The sequence below is a fragment of the Gasterosteus aculeatus genome, chromosome 16, assembly GCF_964276395.1.
Source record: "Gasterosteus aculeatus chromosome 16, fGasAcu3.hap1.1, whole genome shotgun sequence".
NCBI classification, from domain to species: Eukaryota; Metazoa; Chordata; class Actinopteri; order Perciformes; family Gasterosteidae; genus Gasterosteus; species Gasterosteus aculeatus.
In genome coordinates this window covers 9,954,563-9,980,426 of record NC_135704.1, presented here as the reverse complement: position 1 = coordinate 9,980,426, position 25,864 = coordinate 9,954,563, and the positions used below count along the sequence as shown (strand labels likewise).

Genomic DNA, 25,864 nt, shown 5'->3' with positions numbered 1-25,864 from the left:
ACAGACACCCCAGGGACCGAGCTGCAGTCTGGCAGCAATGGAGGGGGGTGGGGGGGGCTTGGGGTTGTGGCGTGACTCATGCAGCCCCCCCTCACCCTCCCCACCACCCCTTTCATCTTGACATTTGACACGCTGATGCGGAGGATGTCAGCTGAAACAAACCCGCTGTGCTGTGTCACACACGCCGTGTAGTCTGGACCTTCTGGGCGCCGCGGCTCGCAGATTCGAGAACAGGTACCGATGAGTCAGCGCCTATTGGGATCATTCACCCACGCTGATTTTGTTTTATTTTCCAGTCGGTTTCCCCGCTGGGAATTGAACGTTTTATGAGGCTATCGTTTAAAGTGCTTGTTTCTTCAACTCGGCAGGAGTGTACAGTGGCATTTTAAAAGGCCAAACGGACAAAGCCCTCCAAATTGGGCCGGTTCATGCAAAGAATCTACTAATCCATTCTCATTAAACCTCGCTCGCCGGACAACGGACGACATGGAAGCGCTGCGCTCGACTGTGTGTTGCCACAAACACAAATTATGCTGCAGGAGAGTGAGGGATGCCAGAGGGGCTGTTGGTTCCTAATGAACCCCGCTGAGACGTCTCCCCATCAGCCCCTTTAGCCGCCTGTCCTGTCTCATCCGGTCGGTTAGAGGAGCTCAGCATCACGCGGTGCCGCTCTGCGCCGCCTCCACTTACTCAGAGTCCAAGGTGGACGTTGACAGGCGCCTCAGAGGCGATGCCCGCAGACACTTTTCCTGAATCTATTAACCGCCTGATTCTCCCCGCGGGCAACTTCCACCCGGGCTTTTCAGAAGTCTCTAAAAAATGAGTTGTGAGGCTAATCGAGGAGTAAGGAAAACCCAAAACAAAGGGGAGTCAGTCTTTTTAATCAACTGTCCTTTTAATAGAGACAGAAAATAAATGTATTTTTTGTTGGCATCTCCCATGAGCCTTTGTTGAAGTAGGGCTTTCAAAGTCTGCTGGGAGCCGCGTTCGCTGAGCTGCGCTGATTGCCAACAAAACAGTTGTTTTATCTTTAGTACAAGCTATTGACAGAGACTACCCACTGCCTGATGTGCCACAATACATTAGATCAAAACACACGGGTATGTTCCACGAAGTGTGCAACGTTCCTCCCCGTCTGAATTACAAGGAAAAGAACAAAGTACAAATAGCCACCGTGACATTTTTAACCCAAAAGCGGGATACGTTGGCCGAGTCAGGCTGCAGTGGCGCATTAGCAGCAGTGACCATGTTTGAACAATATGCACATATAGACGTTTATATTGTGATTATGTAGAATTACGAGTAAGAAAAGCAGAGGAAAAGAAGAAGAGTTTGACACACTTTTATTGTTTAAGGTGTCAAATGTAACAGTGTCACCATTCAGAGAGGGAATAAAGAGTAAATGGTCACATATAAAAAAATATAAAATCAACAATGAAAATGGTCACACGGGGAAAAGCCTGGTTCCCGTGGCGGCACAGATGTACGGTTGAGACGGCGTCCGGATCCAGACATGTATGTGTTTGGTTTGCACATTTTCACAGCCTATATTTATCTGAAACGACCAGAGTCCTGTTTCCGCTCACTGTCCACGCACACGGGTCCACTCGCGTTGAGTCGGTGTCTTCACAGGAGCTGGCACTTTCAATACAAAATATTTACACTACCATTTATTATAGTTATTCTCCCCCCCTGCCACTATTTCTTACTACGGATTTGAATACTTTGAGCACACACAGAATGAGATTAGGATGTTGAAACTCTCGAGCACCCAGTTTCATATTGCTCCGTGGAGAGAAAAGAATACATAAAGTATGACAAATGTTGGCAACTTCACTTTAAATGTCACCCATTCCTGAAAAAGGTCCGAGAGACATCGTCTGGAGAGATATTCAAAGACTGAACAGACTAAATCTCTGTCCCATCAGGAAGAAGCAGTAAACTCTATTACTACCCGGCAATCTGCTGCGAGAGTCTCCCAGGGGAACACGAAACATCACACGATATGTTAAAGACTCTGCTATTATATCTCAAAGCGAGAAAATAGGAAAGATATGACTGCACCAACGTGTCGCGAAAGACACTGACGTTTCTACCAGTTTCACTCCCAATTCTTTTTAACAACAGAAAGAAAATATATAAAGAAAAAGGAGGCGCTTTCGGGTCACCTCTTTGGTTCAGCCCTGTGATGAGTAGAAAAAACTCCATCCACCAATGCACACAATAAACTGATGTAAATCCTCATTATTATTTCAAAACAACGTGTTACCAGAAATCTGTCGTTGACTGTGTACAGTAGCTACTTGAAAAACGCTTTGTTTAAAACCAGGAGAAACATATGACGAATCATACAACAACCTAAAGAGTAAACGTCTCAATCTGTGATTGTTCGCTGATGATCTTCCCCCCTCGACTCTAAAGGACAAAAGACAAACCCGAACAACAGAGAGAGTAACATAAGGCGAGGGGCACGGTCCTTTTTTTTTTCTTCCTCCATTCCAAATTCCTGGCATTCCTTGTTCAATGTGTATTCTTTGCTCACGTGTCTTTATTAATGAACCTGCCTCTGCAGATTTGATGCTCCGCAGAGTTCAAATCCATTGCGTTCAACCGTCTTAACTGGCATGTGCGAGTGTGCGCGTGACTCTCGGCGGGCCGGCGTAGTTTCCTGCGGGTTCCCTTGCGGCCCGGCCCGGCCCGGCGGTCCCCCCTCCTCCCCCGGCGCTATTGTATAGTGCAAGAGGAGCAGCAAGGGTCGTCCTTGTCCGGCTGGGCGGCGTAGTCCATCTGCCGAACGATCTCGGCGAACAGTTCGTCCACCATGGTTTTGCTCTTGGCCGAGGTCTCCATGAAGGGGCACCCCCACTCCTCGGCCAGGGCCTGGCCTTCGCTGGACGACACCTCCCTCTCGCTTTCCAGGTCCACCTTGTTCCCCACCAGGATCACGGGAACCTTCTCGTACCTGAGGACAGACGCAAAACACACAATGGGGTGTTAGACAAACGTAAGAGCTACGAAGCAAAAGGTTTTTAGTTCGGTTATATTTTCACTGAACTGAATGGTTTTACAAGGACGCCGGGCTTTCAGAACTCGTGCCCTGATGCTTCAGAAGCTTAACTTTGCAACTCCGAGTAAAACCTTAATCTAAAAGACCTAAAATACAGTTATAGAACCCCATTGAAATTTGGCTCACTTCAAGCGAGGTAGGAAGTATTTCCAAAGGTGCAGGGAAACGTCAATGAGACATTTATGCCATCAAGCGAAGACTGGGTTGTGTCCCTTGTTACAGGCTAATATATAGACAAAAGTACTCATGCAGTCTGCACATATAATCCCACATACATACATATATGCATTTACTGTGCTTATTTCCAATCCCACTTTATAAAAAGGATTTCATAGTTTTTGTTAGTATTCTGAAACATGTCATGTTTATGCCACTGTAAATACATTACATTACATTACATTACATTACATTACAGGTCATTCAGCAGACGCTTTTATCCAAAGCGACTTACATTACACTTTTAAACCCATGGCTTTTTCACATTTTTGCCCGGGGAGCAATTAGGGGTTAGGTGTCTTGCTCAGGGACACTTCGACATGGAACATGGGGCAGCCTGGAATCGAACCAACAACCTTGTGCTTCCCAGCACACCTTCTCTAACCTTCTCTAATAAGTATAAGTATATAAGTATAAATAAGTATGCAGATGTATTTATAAGTACGACATTTTGACATAGTTTGTGTTTTCGGGTTTGTAATACACAACAGCAAAACTGCAGTTTTCTTTCTTCCGACTACATTTGTGGTAAAGAATGTAGTTGTATTTATAGACCGTTTTAACATGCATAGCATGTCTTTGCATGGCAGGCAATTTTATTTATGCATCGTATCAAATTACATCGTAAACTCGAGGTGCATCTGCACCGTTCTCTTTTGTTTATGCAGCACATTTCATTTGAAGGGTAGTGCCATCTCTGGGATTGATTCGGAGATAACTGAATAAACATCGACATATTACTCTGTTTATGTTACAGTAACTGCAAAGCAAAAAGGGTGATTTGATTGACAGTGAAAAATGCTGACCGCTGGACAGATGCTTCCAACAACAACAATTAAACTTCAGCTCTGAGGCGCTTAATCACCACAAAAAGGCACTAAATCATTGCAATGAATGGGTGATCGAAGCTTTTTATAAAAAAAAAAAAAGTCATGAATATGAATAGCATAAAAAGAGGCAGGAATCATCTTAATAAGACCATATTCGAATATATAGTTACTATAATGAATGTGGCGCTGAGACAAATCAAGAGTCCTCCAAAAGGTTAACTGGGGTCTTCTAATTGGAACAACAAATGTTTGTGCAAAACTGCTGTGACATCACAATGGTACCGACAGCAGCACTTAGTGTATTTCAGATTACTTCAAGGGACACTGGCACACGCTCAGGGCCTCATTTGGGGGGTTTTGTCTGGCGCTTTAAGTTCGAAATTTGAATGCATGAGGAAATTAAATCCACCTCCCTAAACTCAACCTTCATTGTAGAATCTATGTGGGGTTTTTTTTTGTCAAGGACAATCTGTAAACAAATAAAAAGAGAAAAAGGCTGCAGAATGACATGACAAAGAGAAGATCTTTGGTCCGATTTACAATCCGACCGTCATCTTTCTGTGCAGTCGGATGAAGAAAAAAATTGTTTATTATAAACAGATGATGTGTGTGGTGATAAAGTCTGGACAGAGTCTTTGGTGCTTAGACTCTACAGGGAGATAATTGCGGGGCGTCTTCCCGTAGCAGCTAAACAGAGATAAACAGACGCTGGTGGTGGCGGCTGATGAGGGGGACAGAGCGACGACTTGGTGAATCAGATGAATGTGAAGAGGTGGTGGAGATCGGGAGGTGGAAGGGTGCGTACTGAATGTAATTGTGTCCTCGTGCCGGTGGACGGAGGAGACCTGCTGATCACAGCGGCTGATATGATTGACGGCCCCAAACAAAGACTTCAAGGAAATACTTGTTCAAAAGGGAGGAGGTTTTTCCGCATAAAGCACCAGGGATGCAACTTTTTACCGTTAACTGCCGCCGAGCCTCCTCCAGGTCTCGTAAAAGCACTCAATCTGAAGCCTGAGCCGGTAGAGAACAGGAAATGGCTCGTGGAACTCGGACCCCTGAGGGCCGGAAGTGGCCATAATCCTTTGATGCCACACTGCAGGGGCGCAGGATGTCCTCGTGGAGCTGCACCACTTAGCGGACGGCGGCGAAGGGACGAAACTCGCCTACTGCGCTGGACGGGAGGGCTCGGACAGTTTTGACAATATGATCACCACGTATTCTCAGACTTGTGAAATCATGGTATGAAAAGCGTCAAGACAGCGGGTCATGACCAACCACGTAAACAAGGCGTTGTTGTTATTTTTCATCCTCATCGGCCTGATCGTTTCTCAGGGGCCCCGAGGGAGCTGCAGGCTTCAGCGCCAAATGAGCTTAAACTCTCACAGGACACGGAGCCGGCTTTGATCTCAACGATCCCGTTCCGTCCCAAAGGTCGGCTCAGCGGCCCGAGGGGAACCGCCGGGGCGACAAATCTCACTGGTGGGTCGGTGTGTGTAACACAGTGCGCCGGGCTCATTTCACCACTGAAGCCAAACCCGGGCCATCGTTTCCTTCAGAACTATTTCGGACGGCTTCTCTGTAGCGATGGGCCGATCCTGCCCTGAAGCCTGCATGGTAAAGAGAACCCTGGGCCAAGTCAAAACATTTATAGCAGTGATTGTTTTTTTAGAAGCCGCATTCTCAACAATGTTCTCATTGAAATGTGTCCAAACCTTTGACTGGTACCATGACTTTTTTAAAATGTATTGTTCTGTCCAAAGTAACAGAGCAGTTACAATTTTCTCTTAAAATAACTGAAAGCAAAGAAACAAGCAGCAGGAAGAAGCTCGCTCTTCTTTATGACCATAATGGGGGACCAGACTTGGTCAGCTACATGCATGTAATGTGGCTCGTTTCTGCCTCATCACAACCCGAGTGCAGCACAAAGACATCTGGTACCAAAGGACGGGATCTATATATAGTCATAATAACAGAGGAGGAAAGGGGGGGGCGGTCCCGGGAGGTGTGAGACAGCGGCTGCCACGGATACCGAGGCTCCCGGGGCCTCGACATCAAGGGTGTCGGCCAACGATGGCCCAGAACACAGAACTCATCCGGAGCCGCTTGACGACAAACAAAATAGCTGCTTGTGTTTGTGCCCCGTGACGTCCCGCGTCAGCTTTGGGCTTGTGAGGCTGACGGCGTCCCGCACTGCAGCTGTCTGACTGCAGACACCCATTCGGGGTGTTTCCCCAGACACTCTTTATCTATAATGCATGGTGCATCCTCTCACGTGGGCAGCGTCTGGAAAGAGGCTAGTGTGCTGCTGGGCCTCCGGGGTCGCCCAGTAAAAAAGGGACATCAGCTGAGTCAGAGAGGAGCAATAAGCTCCTTTATTCTGGACAAAAAAAAACACCCAAAAAGTTCATCAAGAAGAGACATCTGGAAAAATCTGGATTCTGAGTGAAATGTTTGGATTTTGGGGAAAAGGAAAAGAGAGACAACTGAAGGGTTACTTCATGAAGCCTTTCTTAGATTCTCTCGAGGTTGCGAGAAAAAGTTACATTCTCGTTTTCCTTCAAAAATGTAATATCGAGTTTCGACGGACTGTACAGGCACTTGGAGCTGAAGCACGGAGCACTAATATCTCCATTTGGTAATTATGTCTCAGGCAAATTCCTCCGCTTGACCTAAAATCTGAAACGCAGAGTGCCTCTGCATTGGAAATCTGTTCAGATTGCTTTTCCATAACGAGGAATGCGCTGAGTGGCTCATTCATAACTCTGCTGAGAACACACAACACACCGGTTACGACACCATCAGCCCAATGTGGGGAGATCCTACCGTCCTCATGTAGCTTCAGATTATTGTTAATGCCGACTCCACTAGCCGGATCGGGTCCTATTCAATTCAATTCTATGTTTACGTTGTTGCTGATATTTGGTGCAATGTCATCAGCATCTCAGCGAACGCTAATATTCTCTAATTAGCGCTTAACATGGGATTGTGGGAATGACATTAGTCGGCAGGTATTGAGTCAAACCTTTCCTTAAAAAATTGGCACTGAGAAACGACCCTCAAAGCACAGGTCAAAGGACAATCCATGCTAAGTGGGACGTAGTGGGACGTGTGTAAACCAGATTTAATTACATGATCCATCTCGTAGTTGTTCACACTTTGCACAACTAATCCAGAAGTTGTTGATATTTCTGATGTTATCTGGATCAAAGTGGGGAGTGAATTACCGGCCTGTCTGCTGGAGTGAGTTGATGTGAGCTTTGCTCCATTTATCTCTAAATTTCCCTTTTCAACTGAAAACTAAGAACTAAGAAACTATTTGAAATAAAAAATAGCTAGGAACACATACTTTTGAAAGTCAAGCCAAAAGTAACAATCACTGAACTTTGGCGGAGTTCTTTTGGGCCAGTTTTCACGCCAGACAGATGAAAGACGATCCTTCTGGGAGTCTGCTGCAACTCCGCGTACTGATCTTTGGTCCTTTTAACCACTTGGCACCTCAACAAGCCTCCGGACGAGAACTCCAGTTCGTGAACCTCGGTACAACGTTGAAGGCAGTAGCTTCCTTTTTCAACAGTCACCTCATCGTGTCACCTGACCGATCCCCGTACACACCTGGTGCGCAGTGAGCCGCAGCCACCGACGCCGCCGAGAGCGACGCACGGCCGCCCCGCCGACCGGAGACGAGGAGGGACCGACGCGCCGGAGAGGCTGTGATACCGTGTGACTTTTCCCTAATTCATAGAGAGAGACGGCTTAAATAACGTCCGTCGAAAGACAGAAGCTTTTAATAGCAGAAACCTTTTGTGTGTCGTTTTGAAAAGGCGTCAAACAAACAGAAGAATCAGAATTCATCTTTAAAGCATGAACATGATCTTTAAATGAAATGTTTTGTTTTAGTTGTTTTCGCAATGGCAATAAGGAGGATTTAAACACCACGTCTAAGAAATGACTCCATTCATCTCTCCTTTGGAACAAATAAAGAGGATCTTTGTGAATAAACACATAATTATAATAAAACAGAATCTGTCCTAAAAGACATTAAACTAAAGACCCCTGATCTGCTATGTGAAACTGCACATCTAAAGTTTGAACCGAAGCGTAGGACTGAACCCGTGTGTAGGAGTAATATCTGAAGTGTTGTTTTTGCATCAGAAAATAGATTCTGACATTAGAGAGACTCCGTGTGAAATAACATCCACATATTAAAAGGCAAACACACCACGTATTACGCACACGCCGAACATCCCGCTCTACATTCTCAACACCTAGAGAGCGGAGGGACGGGGGGGGACACGTTGACCCCATTCTTTCATCTGGAGCCACATATTTATGGGATTGTTTGGAAGATGCAACGTGCACAGACGAAGGGAAACTAACAAAAAAACAACATTTTTTAGAAGGGACAATATTTTCCTTTAGGTTACAGAAAGGACAATAACTTGTCAGAACAGAGATAGAAATGCAGCACTGGAGCATGGAATGACTGCGCTGTCCGCGTGCTAATCGGTATCTCCAGTAATTAGCTGTATCGGTGAACAGCACGAGCCTTCAAGCCGCACTGCTTAAAAAAACAGGCTCCATCATTAGAGCAGCCGCGTCTCCGTGGACGGACTGCGCTGACTGCAGCACGTCCTCTGACACCCGCGGTGACCGATGAACGCACAACGCAGTGCCAACGGCCCCACCGTCCATCATCGACCTTCTCAGTGGCTTAAGACCATTCATGACCCTTCCCCGGGTGGACGGACGGCAAAGGGACGCCGCGTCTTTACAGTGCAATGGCCCAGAATAAAAAAAATTTAAAAAGAAGAAATACTTAGGTGACCTCACATCTGGATCCTCTGTGTAGACAATTGAAACCCCCCACACATCAACCTGGAGCGGGGCTCCCCCGAGGAAGGCAGAAGCCCGGGTGTTTCACAGGGGGTGGCAGCGTCCGGCACAGCGGGCGTGCGGCCCGGGAGGATCACAGGCGGTGCGTCTGGGCGTGTTTGACGCCGGGGGGTTGGGTAAGAGAGGGGCTTCAGCTGTATCCCCCCCCCTCTTGAGATGAAACGGTGTAGAAACAGTGAAAAGTTTGCAGAGGAGACGAGGCTCGTCTCTTATTATAGGAGATTTGGGAGCACTTGGCTTTTCGGGGCTGCTGGGTCTGCAGTGAACCCGGCACGCCAAAACACAGCAAGCAGGTCACGTGTGTGTGTGTGTGTGTGTGTGTGGTCCGGCCTGAAGATGCTCAACGTCCCTCCATTCTAGCATAGTTCTCAGACCAGACCGAGGCCCACATCTTAAACGACAGGGCCTGATGCAGAATTACACCCAGTAACAATCTGGACATTGTGACATATTCCCTGCGTGTTGGTTTCCACCCACCTTTTCACTCTGATGATCTGATCCCTCATCGGCTTGATGTCCTGGAAGCTCTGCTGGTTGACCAGGCTGTAGACCAGGATGAACCCTTGACCGTTTTTGATGTAAAGGTCCCGCATGGAGGCGAACTGCTCGGTGCCGGCGGTGTCGAGGATCTCCAGCACGGAGGGCGAGGAGTCCACCTCGATCTCCTTGCGGTAGAAATCCTCTATGGTGGGGTCGTACTTCTCGATGAAAGTCCCGGTGACGAACTGCACGGTGAGGGCGGACTTTCCGACCCCACCGCTGCCCAGCACCACCACCTTGTACTCGCGCATCGCGGATTAAATCGAGTCGCAGGGCGTCGAATGTCCGCGCACGAAATCACTTGACGATCCGCGGTCGCATCGTTGAACGGGCGCTCGGTAACGCGGCGCGGGTCGCCCCCCCGCTGGGCTCGGCTACGGCAGAGCACAAAGACTCGGTGCCCCGGTGATGGATTTCATTGTATAGACCCCCCCCCCCCAACCACCACCGTGCGGGCCAGACACCGACTGCTACACGGGCATCACCAGAATGCGATTGTCCATTGGGAAGGAGATGTCGCGCGGTGATGCGGTGCGTGCGTGGTTTTCATCTGCCTAAACGCACCGCTCACTGTGCATCAGAAAGAAAATAAGGGAAAACACACACGCGCGCACGCACACAAACTTGCTCCATCGAGGGCAGAGGAGAAACACTGGCTCAGCCCCCGGGAATGAAGTGCAGACGCGGTCGTTGCAGCCGGACGCCGCCGCGGGGGAAGCAGCGCGGACGAGGAGGATTTTCTCCGCTTAATTAAAGGACTTGCGTCGCTTTGTTTTCTTTTTCAGCGTCTCCGTTACGTCTCCCTCCTCTCCGGCGCGTTCACAGCCGCCATACCCTCGGCTGTGGAAACCCGTGGCCGCTGCGTAACCGACTGGTCCCTGCTCGGCTTCCGTACCAAGACAGTAAAAAAAAATAACCCAGAAAGACCCGCCCTCCCGCAGACGGACGTGGCAGCGGTCCAATGGGAGGCCTCCGCTGCTTTTAGATCCTCTCACATGGCCGGAGGGGAGCTGCGCGGAGCCGCAGCCAGTCACATTCAGCGGGAGCATTTCCGTTCATGTGTTAAAATTCTCATCATTCGGTTGCCCCGGTGACATCCAGGGAGAGCTCGTCCAATCACGGCGGCGGCCGGAGGATGTGTATCCAGGAGGAGGTAAAAATGCAAAGGATGCTGTTGCTATGGTAACACTGCACTTTGTTGTTTCTGCCCACATTTGAGAATGCTGTTGAAAGATACCAATAAAGGTGATGTACGGAATTATTTATTGATATGTACCAATGCGGATCACGTTACCGAGACATATTTGCGGTTTGGAAAAACAGTGAATGTCACTGCACTGTATCTATGGTCTATTCCATGCAATACAATTTTATGATGTTTTATTTTTTAATATTTACCCTCTACGATTCATTTTTCATTCCATTAGAAATTGTTCTGACATTTCTTGCCCATGTAGAGCACTTTTCCTAATTGCTTAATGTTATAAATAAAGCAGCATAGTTAGCAATGCACAGCAAAATTCTAATTTCAGGAGACTCAATATACCGATAGATAACTAATGAAAAAAAGAATAAAACGTACCACTTTGATTTTAGGGTCTTTTAAAGACTGCAGTTTGAATTCTGTAAAAAATAAATGTTAAAACAAAAGAGCTCCAAGCACAGCATTTAATTGACATTTATTTATTTGCAATATTAGATATTACACCATTTGGATTTTACAGGAGCAGAACTATCAACATGAAATGTTTAATTATACACAAATAAAATAATTTTCCAAAGTATGTTAAAAAAAAGAAGAGGGGACAGTTTATATTCAGGACCAGATTAAAAGTAATGACACCAGCATATTTTACTATGTGATATATATTTTAACAAGCAACGTAGCCAGTCCCATCAGGAGAGTTTTGGGGTATATTTTACAAACTGTCAATTTGGCCTCAAACTCAAAACTTATCTAGCAATAATTTCACAGGGAAGCTGAGTTAAACATATTTTTACTTATTAGACAATATATAACTAATAATTACTAGAGAAATAAAATTTAAAAAAAAAACAGGAATAGATTAAAGATAAGGCAAAGTTCACAAAAAGCATGTCTTCTCAGTCTGACGGTTGAGAAAGTGCTTAAGTCAGTCTGACCAAACATTCTTGCTGTCCACATCTATTTGACTGGGTGATCCGAATCTCAAACAACTTCCATGTGCAGATGTTCCGTGACATTCAAGCGTATTTGCCAAAAGGTGAAACAAACACTCTGTGCTATGCCTTTCATTCGCAGATATAATAAATACGGGAAAACATGTCATTGAATCTAATAATAACTTTAACTTTGAAAGCAATCATATTATGAAAAGAGAATTTAAGTTCAATCAGATGTCAAACCATAAACTCCAGATCATCTGACTGCAGACTCTCCAAGGGTGGATTATATGTTTGCTGCAAGATGCTGACATGCAGTGGTGCCCATATAAAACACACAATTTACATTTCAATATATATATATATATATATATATATATATATATATATATATATATATATATATATATATATATATATATATATATTCTCATGCACTGGATCACTTACAGTGTTTCACCATGGCATTATAAAGTCAAATATCTGACAGAACAATCTAATGTGTTTTGTGAGGAGGAAAAACAACTTCGTCCCACCCACAAACATTGTTTTAATCACTGCAACTTCAGATTGCCTCAACATCACAATTAAATGACAAACTATTATTACGCTATTATGAAAGTTACTTTTCCGTAAAATGTGGCCTGTACAATGCACTTTTGTACATAAAAAGCAATTCCATGGCCTTGCTCAGACAAAGGCTGTCGTCCCTCACAGGTGACAAGGCAGTGACAGGGATGAAATATGTTCAGCTTCTCTTTGCTCCGACATTAGATCCCTGGACACAAGACGGCTTATCGTAGGCTAATACAACAGATCAAGGCCCTTTGAGGAACCTCCAGCAGAGCTAAAGTCAGTTTAATAAATTACATTCATCATAAAATAGAAGAGATTACATTTTAAAAGTGTTCTTTTCTAATGTTGAACTATTAACATATGCAAGTATACTCCTTATATTCCAACCAATAGTGTATGAAACTTCTCACGACAAATCAAGAAAAAAAACTAAGTGAACAGATGAAATATCTCTTGGTGGATTGTCTGAGTTAAAAAGTGTACACATGCATACACACAGGCACACACACAGGCACACACACAGGCACACACACACACACACACACACACACACACACACACACACACACATTTTCATAAAAAAAAAGGAAAAGACATCATAAACATAAATCAAAAGGTTGATGTCTGCACGAGCCGTTTTCCGAACAGCACAACTAAAACTCTCTGTATAAGAGAACATTTGTGAGGGATTTACATCCGTCTTGAACATCGGTTTTGTTTTTTACCCAAGCAGACACAATACCCAGTCCGTCTGCTGTCCTTTTCAAACAAAGTAGGGTCATTGCATAATGTGTTATCAACCAAACACAACTTAACTTTGCTAAACCTTAACCTCTTTAAGCTCTACTTTACTACATTAAGTATTTAAGTGTGCATGAAGCACTTATCATCTTAGTGGACCTGATGAAATGAAGCTGGATAATAACTCTCATTTATCGTACACACATACAGACTTGAACGTCAGTGAAAAATGAATTGGCAAATGCACTAACAAAGCATTGCAAAAAACTTCTTTTAAATGAGACTTAAGTAGAGTAAATTTAACGTGGTGATTTTTCACACAAAGCCTTTTAAATGTGCACGGATATCCTCATCTGTACGATTCTTCAGGCACTTATAACATTCAAATATTACAGTACTGACAACTGATTGTAACATTAAGACTAACAGTTCACACACTACTCAACTCATCCCTTATACGATTACAGGAGCTCTAGTTTCAACACAAACAGTAGTAATTGAATACCCATTTTGTTGAGGTGACTTGAATGGCTCTTCCCAAAAACACGTTGAAGCACAAGCTGGTTTCACAAAGAAGCTCCATACGGCGCTAATTTTGACATATGGAAGTTGGACCGTCTCACAAAAATCAAGTTGGGCTTATTTTGAACCTACTAAGGGGGGTATTTCCATGGTAACAATCAGTGGCACCTGCTGACCAGTGGCACCAAAGAGGGGGATATTATGGCTCATCATTTATGGTTTTCTTACAATGTTGTGAAGCGAGTAATGAGAAAGGAACGAGATTTTAAAGAACAAAGTAACCGGTTTTAAATTTGGCTGAACAGAGCCTGAGGGATGCAGAGGCCACAGCCCAGCTATGCTGCAGGTCTGCACACGGCTAACATCTTATACTACTGGGTTGTATTTTCCCCTTGTACAGAGTCCTTGTTTCATTGTTTTACACCAGACAGATTGATGAGGTGTCAGGAATATGTCCCGCTTAAGATCATTTTTGAACTGGACCTCTGAAACATCTTAAATATGAGTATTGATGCGACCTAAACCAAAGTCTATCTTTGTGAAACTGGCTCCAGAAGTCGAAACCATTTACATACATATCAACAAGTCAACCGTGACCGATAATCCAATTTCTAATTATTTATTTCTCTTTTTTTGCCAATAAAGAGAAGGAAATCTAAGTGTTTGAATTGTTGTTGCTGTACTGACTTGAAAAAAAAGTATGTGCAGCAAATCGATCGTTCAGTATGTTGACTTGGCAAACATGCTGTATGTGCAATGCAAAGGCACACCAGGAGGTGGAGGACTGATCCTGTTCTCTGAGGCTGACAGGGTAAACTGCACTAACCTAACAACATTTAAAAGGAAACTATAGTTTACAATGTGGTGTTTTAATAATTAGAGAGTTAAAGCTGGCACTAGATAAACAATCATTCCTAAAAGCATTTTTACATTACACATTCAAGAAAGGAAAGTAAGTTGCCGCTCAATATCTTGAGGGTACAATTTGAACAACCTCTCATACAGGTCTTTTTTTATCAACTGGTCTCAATATGGTTTGTAGATTTCCTCTCTCCTACTCCTCTCTTCCTCTGAAATAACTACACAATCCTAATCTGACAGTGGACGATATTTCTGTTTGTTTCCATGTTGTTAATTGTTTAATTTCTATACGTTTCCTGGTTGTGTTTGTTCAGAGAAAACAACCTTAATGAATGAGGTTGTAGACACTTTGCGTTTATACCGATTAAGAAGCTCGACGCTCTCAGAACTGTTTTGGAAAGGAAAACCAGGATATTGTGCAGGTCACTGATGATGCATGTTAACGCAGGCGCAAAGCTGCGTGCATACAATGAGCTTCTGCAACACGTCTATAACACAGTATAATCCAAGTCATTGAGCCACGCAGTTTAGTGTGAGGGATCGAAGTAATGTCTTCAACTTGTTCGTCGGGGTTATCAGCATGCAGCTTGTTGTAAGTTGTGTCTGGTGTTAACAGAATATTTACAGAGCAGTTGTTTGGCGTCTTTAACAGCAGCAACGCGGCACAGACCTCCGTCCCTGGTGGTTACTTGAGGACGATCTGTATTGGGAGCAAAACACGGCACGCTTAGTTGTGATGGGTGTACAATGGATCAAATGAATGTAAACAAAGGTTAAAGAATACGGCTAAAAAAAACACTGCATCAGATAACACTGGATAACTTTACTGCAAGTTGAAGTCACATTTGCAGCTGAAGATAGCCAAATATAAATAATACATATTAAAGTGAAATATGACACAGATTATACAACACGCAACGTAACATCCACAGTCCTGAAAGAACTCTTGTTGCAGGTTCCTTTATAAAAAATGAACTCTACTAGGAAAGTACATTTTGAATAAAGATCATAGAACCATTCGTAAAAATATGAACTAATTAATACAATCAGAATGAGAGGCACCAAAGCTAATATTTTGTTCAATTATTCCCATGACATTTTGAACTGCATATTGAGTAAAGACAAAGACACTGAGATGGATGCAAGCCACTATTTCCAGATGGCAGACCTCTTAATGCGTGTAGTGTAAAGCCATCAGCAAAAGGGCTGAGATGCAGTCTAATTCAACTGATGGGCTACAGGTAGATGAAGCTGAACGGGAAGCAATGCAAGCAGGGAAAGGCTACTTGGATGAAGCGACTCCCTTGATTTAAAGATGAAGCACTTATTTAGAGCTCAAGGATTCGGAGAAGAAAGCTTTAAAAAGGAGCAAACCTGATTGGCTGGAGCTGGCGCTGTTGCTGCGTAGGGGACACTTGTGGCGTGAGTAGGTGCTGCAGTAGCAGGCGTAGCACTGTACATCATGGGCACTTTTTCAGGAAAGGAACCATGAAAGCAATGAAAAGGGAGGGGGAGCATTATGGTAACCATAGCAATGTGCTTCTTTCTCTTGCCAGGCAAATACAATATGACATTAGCAGGAAGCCATCATTGGGTTAGACCAGCAGATGGCATGTGATCACACAGCATAGCGAGACAGCAGGGGAGAATGTAAAAGGAGAGCCAATAGGAGGTAACATTAGGAAATCTGTCCATAATTTGACATCCCAAAAGGAGACAGATTTTACACTGAAGCCATCAGACATGATCAAAGTGTCTTTAGATGTATTTGGGGTGCTTTAATAATGTATAAAGACCGTAAAGTAAATGTCAGGGATGCTGATCAAATTTCCTAATCCATGGTGCGGGGTAATTCTGCAAAATCCAGGTGACCTTACATTTTTATATTCTGATGGACTACCTGCAGTGATGCTGGAGGAAGGATTCTAGATATATTACAATAAAATGTATCGTTAAACCAAAAAAGCACAAACATGCAACAATCATTCCCGCAGATCATTTCAAATGTGGTTTTAATGCTTTCCTCGATTGACCCTTATTCCGTTTTTTTTGCTTTCCTGGACTGGAATGACCAAAGTTCCCGATCACTATAAAAAAAAGCTTCACACTTAATCTACATACATAATGATAAACAAGGAGAGGACCTACCAATGCCGTTATTGGGAGTCATGCAGAAGACAGAACCTGTGGGGTTATCAAATGGACAGAGGCTGTAATTTGGCGTGACTGACACATATCAATGCGTTGACACGGGACAGTAATGACACACGGAATCCACACTAGGCACGAAGAGCTCACCTGCCGGGTAGAATGCAGCAGCGGGCTGCTGCAGCTGCGTGTTGGCCAGAGCCTGTTGGTAGTGCAAAAAACTGGGGCTGAGGAGAGAGCTGGCCCAGCCGCTCTTCTCAAAAGCCGGTCTCTTTGGTAGGGATACGCTGTAGGGATAGGCCTGAAAGCAAACGAGAGAAGACATGACACACCAGACGGTCCCTGCTCTCTCTCTCTTGAGCTATGCTCTACGTTGACACTTAATATTTAGAATTCATTTACAAAAATATGGATAGAAAAAAAGAGAGAAAAAAACGGCAAACACAACTACACAATAAAGGTGATTGTTATCACGTAGCGGAGAAATCAAGCATGTTTTAGGATACATATATGAATGGAATAACCAAAAACATCAAACTTAAAAAGAATCTATCAAATTAAGCATTTTAGGCTACTAATGAAGACTGTGTACACAAAGACTACATGAGAAGAAGCTTTAAATCACAATGGCAAAAATGGAAAGTTATTACAGTACAATTAATAGCTACAACCAAAGCAAAAGGTGAAAATACCAGGTCTACAGTTGCCTCGAGGGATCGCTTCATTGCTTTGGCAGTCGACTGAGTCTTTTAATAGCAGGCAGCGAGCACATGATGGCAGTGGGCCAATGGGGTTCAAGCGTTTAACATACAGGTAACAGCAAGCAGAGGTGCGTCATGGGGGACAGCATTGTGGATAGGTGAGAAGGGGAAAACAAAAACAAAATAATCTGAATGTAGTATACAACATAAAACACAATATTCATGCACAGTAACCAAAATAAGCAAGTAAAAGACACACTAAGTAAAGACTTCTTCATTAGTAGATCAACATGTACAGTTACGCAATAGCTTTGGCAACACAGATCCGCAATGACCTGACATCTTGTACTTGTTTTATGCTGCATATTTATCAGTATTATATATCAATATTACTCTTTATCCTCGGCTAATTGGAATCCAAACACTACCACTTACATGATGCAATCAGTGCAGTATACACACACGACATATATCATTTTGAATATATACACAGATTTTACAACACGTTCAGGAAGCATTAACAACGTAATCAAGACCGGAGCGTTCCAATAGTTTGTTCTATTTTGGTTTTATAAGTGATGGCCAAAGGCAACATCACAAATAAAACACCAGAAATGTATGCAATGTCATGACACACAGAATGCGGAGCTGCATTTACTAAAATCCAAATGGGGTTTTGGGGGGGACGTGATTGAGTTTAAAATACATCTTAATCTTACATTAAATAAAAGTTTAATGTAAATGTATAAAAATAGGAGGTTTATTAAGTGTGACATATGTCACATGGCATATTGAAAATATATACACCTTTTTATTTTAATATAATGTTAAAACTGGATCCAAACCCAGAAATGTTAAAAGTATTGTGAGAAATGATTAACATGAAACTGTCAAGTCGGTACATCGGACATTGCAGACAACTTTGCTCTCTTGTGCACTTTTCCAAGCATGCAGTTTTCAGCGAGCTTCGCCGTTCTGATGATTCCCACTTTAAAGCTTGTACACCATATAAACGTGTCTAACCAGCCGCTTCTCAGTTAACTGCATCGTAGCAACGCTTCTGTCTGTGAGGAGCCCGGTGCGTGTGCCAACTTAGAAAATGTGCATCTTTTCATTGGGGCTGTTAAAGAGCACTAGCCTCAAAATGTCAGCAACGAACAAAGCTCCATCATAACAATCAAAAGAGCGAGACACCTCTGAATTGTGATTGACAAGCCTTTTACTAGTTAGTTGACAGCAACTACCAAAATGACCTTATCCTTGTGATCTACGCTCATAACCACACGTCGGGTACATTTTAAGGGGACGCTATAGCGCTTTATCAACTGTGCCATTATAGTTAATGCAAATGTAGTGCTCCACATTCAGTGATGTCATGGCAAACACAAGGACGCCAAAGAACACCGTATCACTGGCAACACAAACTAAGTACTAAGTAAGGCTCTGTCTTACCATGCCTGCGGCTGCGGCCTGGGCGGCCATGGCTGCGTGGCTGCCTTGCTGTTGACTAGACTTGATCTTGGCCTGCAAGTGTGCAGGCGGGTGAAAATACTTGCACTTCTCCCTGGAGCAGCGGCTCTTGATGTAGTCCATGCAGACGGTGACGGTGTTGTCCGTGGTGTCGATCATGGGGCTGTCACTGGGGTGAGCAAAGCGGCAGTCCGTCTCCCCTCTCGCACAGCTGCCGCGCTGAAACTCGCGGCACACCTGAGGGAGGGGCGAGCGCGGAGCACTGTGACAAGAGCTCAGCAGGAACCCCCCCTCCCCCGAAAACCACTGGTGCACTTTTGTCACGTTTAAAAGTGCTGCTCGTTGTGCGTGCATACCTCCAGTTTGTCCGTGCGTTGCAGCTTCTGTGAGGGAGAGGAAGAGGAAGAGGAAGAGGAGGAAGAGGAGTTCTGCACCGTGACGCTTGGGTTCCCGGACACCAGAACCGAGGCGTTGGAGAGGTTGTCCGCTTGGATGAGGCTCATTCCGTGACTCAAAGGTGTCATGTATGAGCCGTAGCCGAGACCGGTATTTGCGCCCAGTCCCTGTGTAACATGAAATGTCGGCTATGAGGGAAAACGCAATATATTACAAGTGAGACAAGCACACAAAAACACTAGCAGAAGTCTCTCCCCGGTGGCTGTACGGCGCTTACCACAGACTGCAGGCTGGGCCCCGGGATCATCAGCTGCATCTGTTGGGCGAGCACGGCCGCTGCCGTCTTCTGGTGGATGAGGTTGTTGCGCCCATTTATCTCCAACTGGGTTTTTAAGTGTGAAGGTGGGTGAAGATACTTGCAGTTTTCTCTTGAGCATCGGCCCTGTATTCAGGGGAAAAGGGCATAAACAACACTTCATTGCAGGAGGGGGATTGTAGTATTCTTTTAAAGAATTCCTTTAAAGACGCTTGATGTTTCCTATCATGAAATGATTTGTGTCCTTTGAAACAGTGGCTTTAATTATCGGTCCACAACAAGATGAAGCATCCTTTCGCAGCATGAAAGCCAGTTGTGAGGCATCAATCCATCACATCAAAATCCACAACTGACCTTCTTAACTACATTATTATAAAATGCATATTGGCACTTAAAAGTTAGATTTGGATGAAGATGATGCACCAATAAATATGTGACAGACGGGGCTTTAAGGAGCACGATGGTCCAATGGGAATCCCATGATGATTCGCTTTATATCTTAACAGCCTAGTTATTAAGCATAAGTATTATCCTCTGATTTTAGACTATAAATTGAGCCTAGCAATATCATTTCTGTCAATCAAGCCCTGCATTAGAATAATACGAGGCTAGTTTCCCTTGAGGCTTATATTCAAATCAAGTTCACAAATTTAGTATCATTTGCATTTCTCCCAAGAGATTTAGATTAATTACATTCAGTGAATATCCACGTAGGCTGAACCGCCATCATTGCTTCATTAGTCTGGATATAGCTGAGAAAATAAAGTGCCAAGCGGAAGTACTCGCCCCCTTTTAATGTCAAATGTTTCATTGTTATACAACTTTATAGATGCTTTGTGAGTACGAGATGGAAGTGAGCCTCGAGTATTACGCTGGTATAAAGGTTCCTCAAGTTGGTGAACAACAGGACGCTCGCCTGCTTTAATGGATGTCATGGGGTTCTGGTCACAATAGCAAAGCATGCGCACAATCTGTAGAACAACGTTAACTCGGTTAGGAGTATTGATGATTGAGCCGAGCACTTTACAGCAGTTGTTTTGACCCAGAATTAATTACACGTCAATAAAATGCCATTGGACGAGGCAAAACGACAAAGTATGCATAAACAGCGCTTGTTGGGGGACGTAACCTTGGGAAGGACTTGAGCGGCATGTTTGTCTTCTTAATAAATAAACACTAAGGGGGAGGAACAGCTAATGAGTAAGTACAAGTTGACATTATACCAGGAGACATGCTGGGAACAGACATTTGTTGACTCCTCAGACAAAAGCCCATTCATAAAGACGTGAAGCTTCATGCAACATCACATCACATGACTCCATCAACTGAGAGCTGAACGCTAATTCACAATCTCGCAAAAGACTAGTTTTCTTCTAGGTTATCCTGCATTCTGAAAATATGATGAAACCATGATTGATATATTATAAATAATTCACTGACTGGCCTCAATGGGGATTCAACATCACTAAAGTTGTATGATGTGCAGTCCACATCTTAGTCAAAACATTATGACAGCAACGTTGACAAAAATCAATAAATGTTGTCTTATTTGTGTTGAAACCAGGCCCGACCTCCGTCGCACACAGAAGGCTCTGTGCTGCACACGAGCCGTGCATCAAGTGCCTTCAGTTAGGAGATAAGACGATGACTCAACAGCAGTAGAATCCAGGGTGCAGAGCTGCATTGTGTGGTGCTAGTGAACGTGTGAGCCTGGATTAAGGCAGCCGCGGACTCATTCAACGCAACTGAGCAAACTGTAGAATATGTCTGCAATCCAACATCTGACATTTGCCCCTTGATTAATCCAGAATATTCTAAAGTGTAAGAATTCATTTTTGATTTGCCATAACACAACAGCGGAACCACCCACTCAGGGACGCAGGAATGAGATAAGATAAGCGGGTAAAACATGGAAGAATACGCATGAGGGTGTGCAGTGTTTCCTACCTTCAGTGAGTCAAAGCAGGCAACAACTCTCCCATTGTCAACTTGGCAGCTCTTCGGCGGATGAGCGAATTTGCATTCCTCATCACTGCGTGAACAGTTTCCTCGCTGAAACTGCCGACAGACTTCCAGAGTTAGCCATTTTGTGTCTCTCACAGAAGAAATGTTCAACGCCATGACCAAAGGTTATAAGCATATATTGGTTTTTTTTAATTTAATCTACTGTGGCTCGTACACCAAAGGCTGCAGGTTGTCTTTATGCGCAATGTCCCCTTTTAAAACGCCCTGGCGAGTCCTCCATCAGCTGGAGCAGAACGATCGGACGGCTGGCCACTAAATGACAAATCACCCATCAAAGGGAGAGGGGACCCACGTGAAGACGCGTTGGGTTTCTGACACATTCAAGAGTGTCCTCCACAAAGACTGGCGCCCTTAAATAGCGGACGAGTGAGGGAAATCTAATTAGGACTTGTCACTTTAGTCGTACATTCTCATGTCATTAGTATCTGGTCTCTTGTACTGTGGCTCTATTTCAGCGTTTTGAGGTGCTGCTGCTGCTGTTCAGGACGGAGGTTTCCTGCGATGCTGCTCGGGTCTGTCCTCAAAGAAAGCAAAGGCCGGCAACACAGGCGGACCCACTTCAAGTCGAGGCTACGTTCTGGAAGGCACTTTTTGTCGGGGATCTGAAAGACAAAAAGCATGTATATTACAGAATTTGTAAAGAAGAAAAATATGGCGCAGTACAGAGCTATATGGCGCAGTACAGAGCTACCATAATAACGGGTCACTTCTCGTGTGCTTTCTTCTATTTAAAGGAGACGGATTGGAACTGAATAGAATAAAGAGCCACCACAGTTTCTCTGGTTCCAGCTTCTCAGACGCGATCTTTGTCTCTTTGATATCACTGTCAACAGAGGGTTCGGACTGGTGGTTACACAAAAACAGAATCTCTCGAAGGCATCATCTTGGAGTTTGGGATCCTGTAATGGACATTAAACATTAAAAATGACTTACGGATTAATCGAAAATGAAAATGCTTGTGGCAGCTCTAAGCAGACAAGAACTGACATGTCAAACACCAACGGCAAACTGGGAATAAGAAAATGATAAGAGAGGAATGCGTTTAAGAGGAGCCACAGCTTTTAGACCGCAGCAGCCAATATTTAAATTTGATGAACAAAACTACAAAACCTACTAGCAGTCCGGGTTTTGGAAACTACGGCTTCATACAGACACATGCTATCAACTGCTAGGTTTCCTGGTTGGTAAAGTGAACAACCTTATATCTATCGTACCACTCAATTCTGTGTCTGAATCCACATTATTTCCTCGTCCTGTTGGTCAGTCAGTCATCCTGTTTTTATTTTGTTTGCCCCGTGTCAGCACAAACATCTTACGGTGAACATCTATAGAGGTTTTCCAGCCTGATGTTGCCAACGATGGCTCCCGCCGTGCCCCATCAACAAATATGAACAATGTCAACGACATTAGAAACACAATGCCACAGCTGCTAGTCCGGAATGTGTAGCTAACGGGTCTGAAGGTAATCAATCAGTCGATAGCAGTACAGCATGTAAACATTTTCAAAGCTCCACGTCCACAGGGCCGTAAAATAAATGATACGTTGTCACACTTGACACAAGATATTTTGGTGAGCGATATGCACCATAAAAAAGACAAAACAATGGAAATTAGATTTCATCCTAAAACACATATAAATTCAGTTCTGCCCACTTTAACCTTTTTGCATGTTACGGTGTAACTGCCTATTTGTCAATAGACAAGGGCTACGTGCAAAATTGCTACCATCAGATATGCGGAATCTTCGGCCACCAGAGCACACAGAGAACAGAAGGCGAGCGAGATCGAGCTTAAACACACAACGCATTTGGCTTCAAACACAAAACTGGATCGTCCGACTGCTAAAGCACACAGGAAGTTGCTCAGCAGGCAGTAAAAAGGTGCTTATTTTGTGAGCAGAATGCATATTTTCAAGGGTTTCTCCGCAGGGAGTGAGCAAAAGGGTTTACATGTGTGCAAACAAACAAACATAAATGTTCTGTTGTTTACCCAGATCTTCTGCTACAGCAGCCGCTCGGCTTTACTGCATGCTGTCCCACAGCATACTGCAGCAAATTCCTTTGGGCGCAAGTCAGGAAGCAGAGCAAGAAAAAACCTACTTCCCTACTTCTGGTAGCATTTAAGAACTTCTCTTCCGGACCAAGAATGTAGGTAAGAGATCCAACTCGTGAGCAGCGGACTTCTTCACATAACAACCACAACAGCGGCTCTAAACCCCGTCTTCTGTTCCACGGATCCAGTGAGCCAAGACTTTCTCTTCACAACAGTAAAAATCTGCCTGTCCAACTCTGGCAGAAACATTTCCAGCCCCCCCCCCTTCCTGTCTGGGGGCCAACCCCCAGGAAGACCCGCCCACTCAGGAGTCGGCCAATAGGAAGCAGGAGCTGGTGCACTGTTTGTTCACGGCTTGGAGCGAGACACTGCTGGCAAGTTGACCCTTTAGAATGAAATGTAATTAGTTAAGAAGAGACTGCATCACGTCTTATAGTGTAGGCACATTAAATTGTACACTTGGTAACACGACACAATCCTTCTACGCGAATAAGACCACGTGCAGAGCACTTGTTTTACAACTAAGTGAGTACAATCTATGTAATACAGGTCCTATGTTGTAAGCTTTTGGTGATTCATGGTTATTAATAACTCCAAAAACAGTCCCAGTACGTTTCTATTTCATTTTGTAGATCTCCTTAATAAGAAAAGTTTCCCAAATGGTTTTGTTACAGATATGAAAGGACATCCAATTTATTGTTATTTACTGACAAACTGGAGCTTTCGCCATTAGATTTACTGTTGTATTATAATATTTCTTCCAAAGTATGCAATATCACACATGTTAAATGTACTTTTTCATGCAACGCAGCTTACCCACCATACTCAATGTGATACTGTATTTCACGCCCAAAGATCCTGCCAACCCCCTTAATAACACAGTGTTAATCCAAGATCATTCACCTCAATTTAGCAAAGATGCACACATGATTCATTCAGTTCCCACGCACACTGACTTCTAAGTACTTTGTAACTCAAAAAAGGAAATTTCATTTGAAATCCAGAATGACAATTCCCAAGATGACAAGCTAATGTATCCTACTGCACTTAGCAGGGATTAACCTCCTGTTGCACAGCTGACTTTTTGTTGGTTGTCTTTTAAAATGTCCAACAGTAGGCAACTTCAAATGTTTATTTCAGTGTATTTGTGACACCTGCTGCCACGCTCGGTTCGCTTGAAAGCGGGTTATTTCCCATCTAACCGAATTTTAAAGTGTATTTCTTTATCGCTTTAAATCGTTGGTGCAGGGTTGATGTGCGAATCTCACGGAAAAAGGAGAAGCGTGAATTTCGATCGTCTGATAATGGATGTCCCGCCCAATACCACGCTACTGTAACGTTATGTAACTTACTGTGCAAATGACGTTTCGTCTCTCAATAAAACAAATAGCAAGAAAACACAATAGCGCGCCGATGACCGCCGGCCAGATTTAACGTCCCCCCACCGTCGTCGTGTACAGTTTGGTGACGTTACTTGGAGGTGACGGGAAGTCTCTGATTTGCATTATCATCCTCGGGCTACCTTAGCTAGCTAAATCACAAACACCTAGCTGGCATTGCTAAGGACAACCTGCGCCGCGGCGGGGGGGCTCAGCAGGTCTGAAGAACGTTACATGCTAGCGTCACCGTTCGTTAGCCGTCGTTAGCCGAGGAGCGCACCTGCTTACCTCATCATCGCGGACCAACCGCTCTCCCGGAGGAAACGGCGAATCACGCACCAGCTAGGACGGGACCACAAGGCAGCCCGACCTGCGCTAAACGTCAACGACAACAAGATGTCAAGTGCTTCCGAAATGTCCGCTCAACAGCCCGTTGAATGTGTTTCCCTGTTCATGTAATTGTAGCTTGTTATTTCGACCTCGTTCCTTCTTTACTTTACTCTAGCGCTGCACAGATTTAAGCTAAGCAACAAGCTTTTGACAGCTTACAGTACGACCGTCAGTTTAATGTGAGGACGCTGTTTCTCTGGGGTGAGTTGATACGGATAGAGGTTATCTGTAGTTTAACATACAACGTTTAAAGTAGAGAACATCGAATAAAATATTAAGTTAACTTGTAAATACATACGGTTTATTTTAACGTCGTCCTCTTTTGGTTAATATAGACCATTCTATAACTTGTTCTGCCCTAACGTCCCCCCCCGGAGCAGAAAAGTGGTACGATCCAAACGAATGCCAGTAGACTGAAAGGGCAAGGGTTTGCTTGTTACCAAGGCAACAGCAAAAAAAACTTGCGTTTTTCTGGATCAGTTTAATGAGAACACGCTTTCACGCACAAATACAATCATCAAATGAAAGATTCATATTAATATGGATTTGTCAAATTTAATGGGTTGTAAATGGTGTTTCCATTAATTTGCTTTAAT

General features: G+C 44.1%; 2 protein-coding genes across 16 annotated transcripts; both read right to left on the bottom strand.

Moving 5' to 3' along the window:
* Window positions 1–1,326: 1,326 nt before the first annotated feature.
* rap2aa (RAP2A, member of RAS oncogene family a) lies at window positions 1,327–10,638 on the bottom strand. The gene is made up of 2 exons (XM_040202522.2): window positions 9,487–10,638; window positions 1,327–2,962 (listed from the first exon to the last, which is right to left on the bottom strand). Exons 1-2 carry the CDS (start codon window positions 9,798–9,800, stop codon window positions 2,725–2,727), a joined length of 552 nt encoding a protein of 183 aa, XP_040058456.1. The 5' UTR covers window positions 9,801–10,638; the 3' UTR covers window positions 1,327–2,724.
* A 578-nt stretch (window positions 10,639–11,216) lies between these two features.
* On the bottom strand, window positions 11,217–25,688 carry LOC120834488 (muscleblind-like protein 2a). Of its 15 annotated transcripts, none has more exons than XM_078090410.1 (10): window positions 25,167–25,688; window positions 21,370–22,049; window positions 19,384–19,548; window positions 19,067–19,273; window positions 18,693–18,947; window positions 17,232–17,285; window positions 16,690–16,840; window positions 16,540–16,575; window positions 15,766–15,860; window positions 11,217–15,091 (listed from the first exon to the last, which is right to left on the bottom strand). In XM_078090410.1, the coding sequence occupies exons 2-10, from the start codon at window positions 21,541–21,543 to the stop codon at window positions 15,077–15,079; spliced, it is 1,152 nt and encodes a 383-aa protein (XP_077946536.1). In that variant the 5' UTR covers window positions 21,544–22,049; window positions 25,167–25,688; the 3' UTR covers window positions 11,217–15,076. The 15 variants fall into 15 exon arrangements, with proteins under 15 accessions (XP_077946536.1, XP_040058452.1, XP_077946533.1 ...); XM_040202518.2 differs by having other exon boundaries at window positions 19,067–19,294; window positions 25,167–25,453; XM_078090407.1 differs by lacking the exon at window positions 25,167–25,688 and adding an exon at window positions 23,437–23,773 and having other exon boundaries at window positions 19,067–19,294.
* Between the last annotated feature and the right edge of the window lie 176 nt (window positions 25,689–25,864).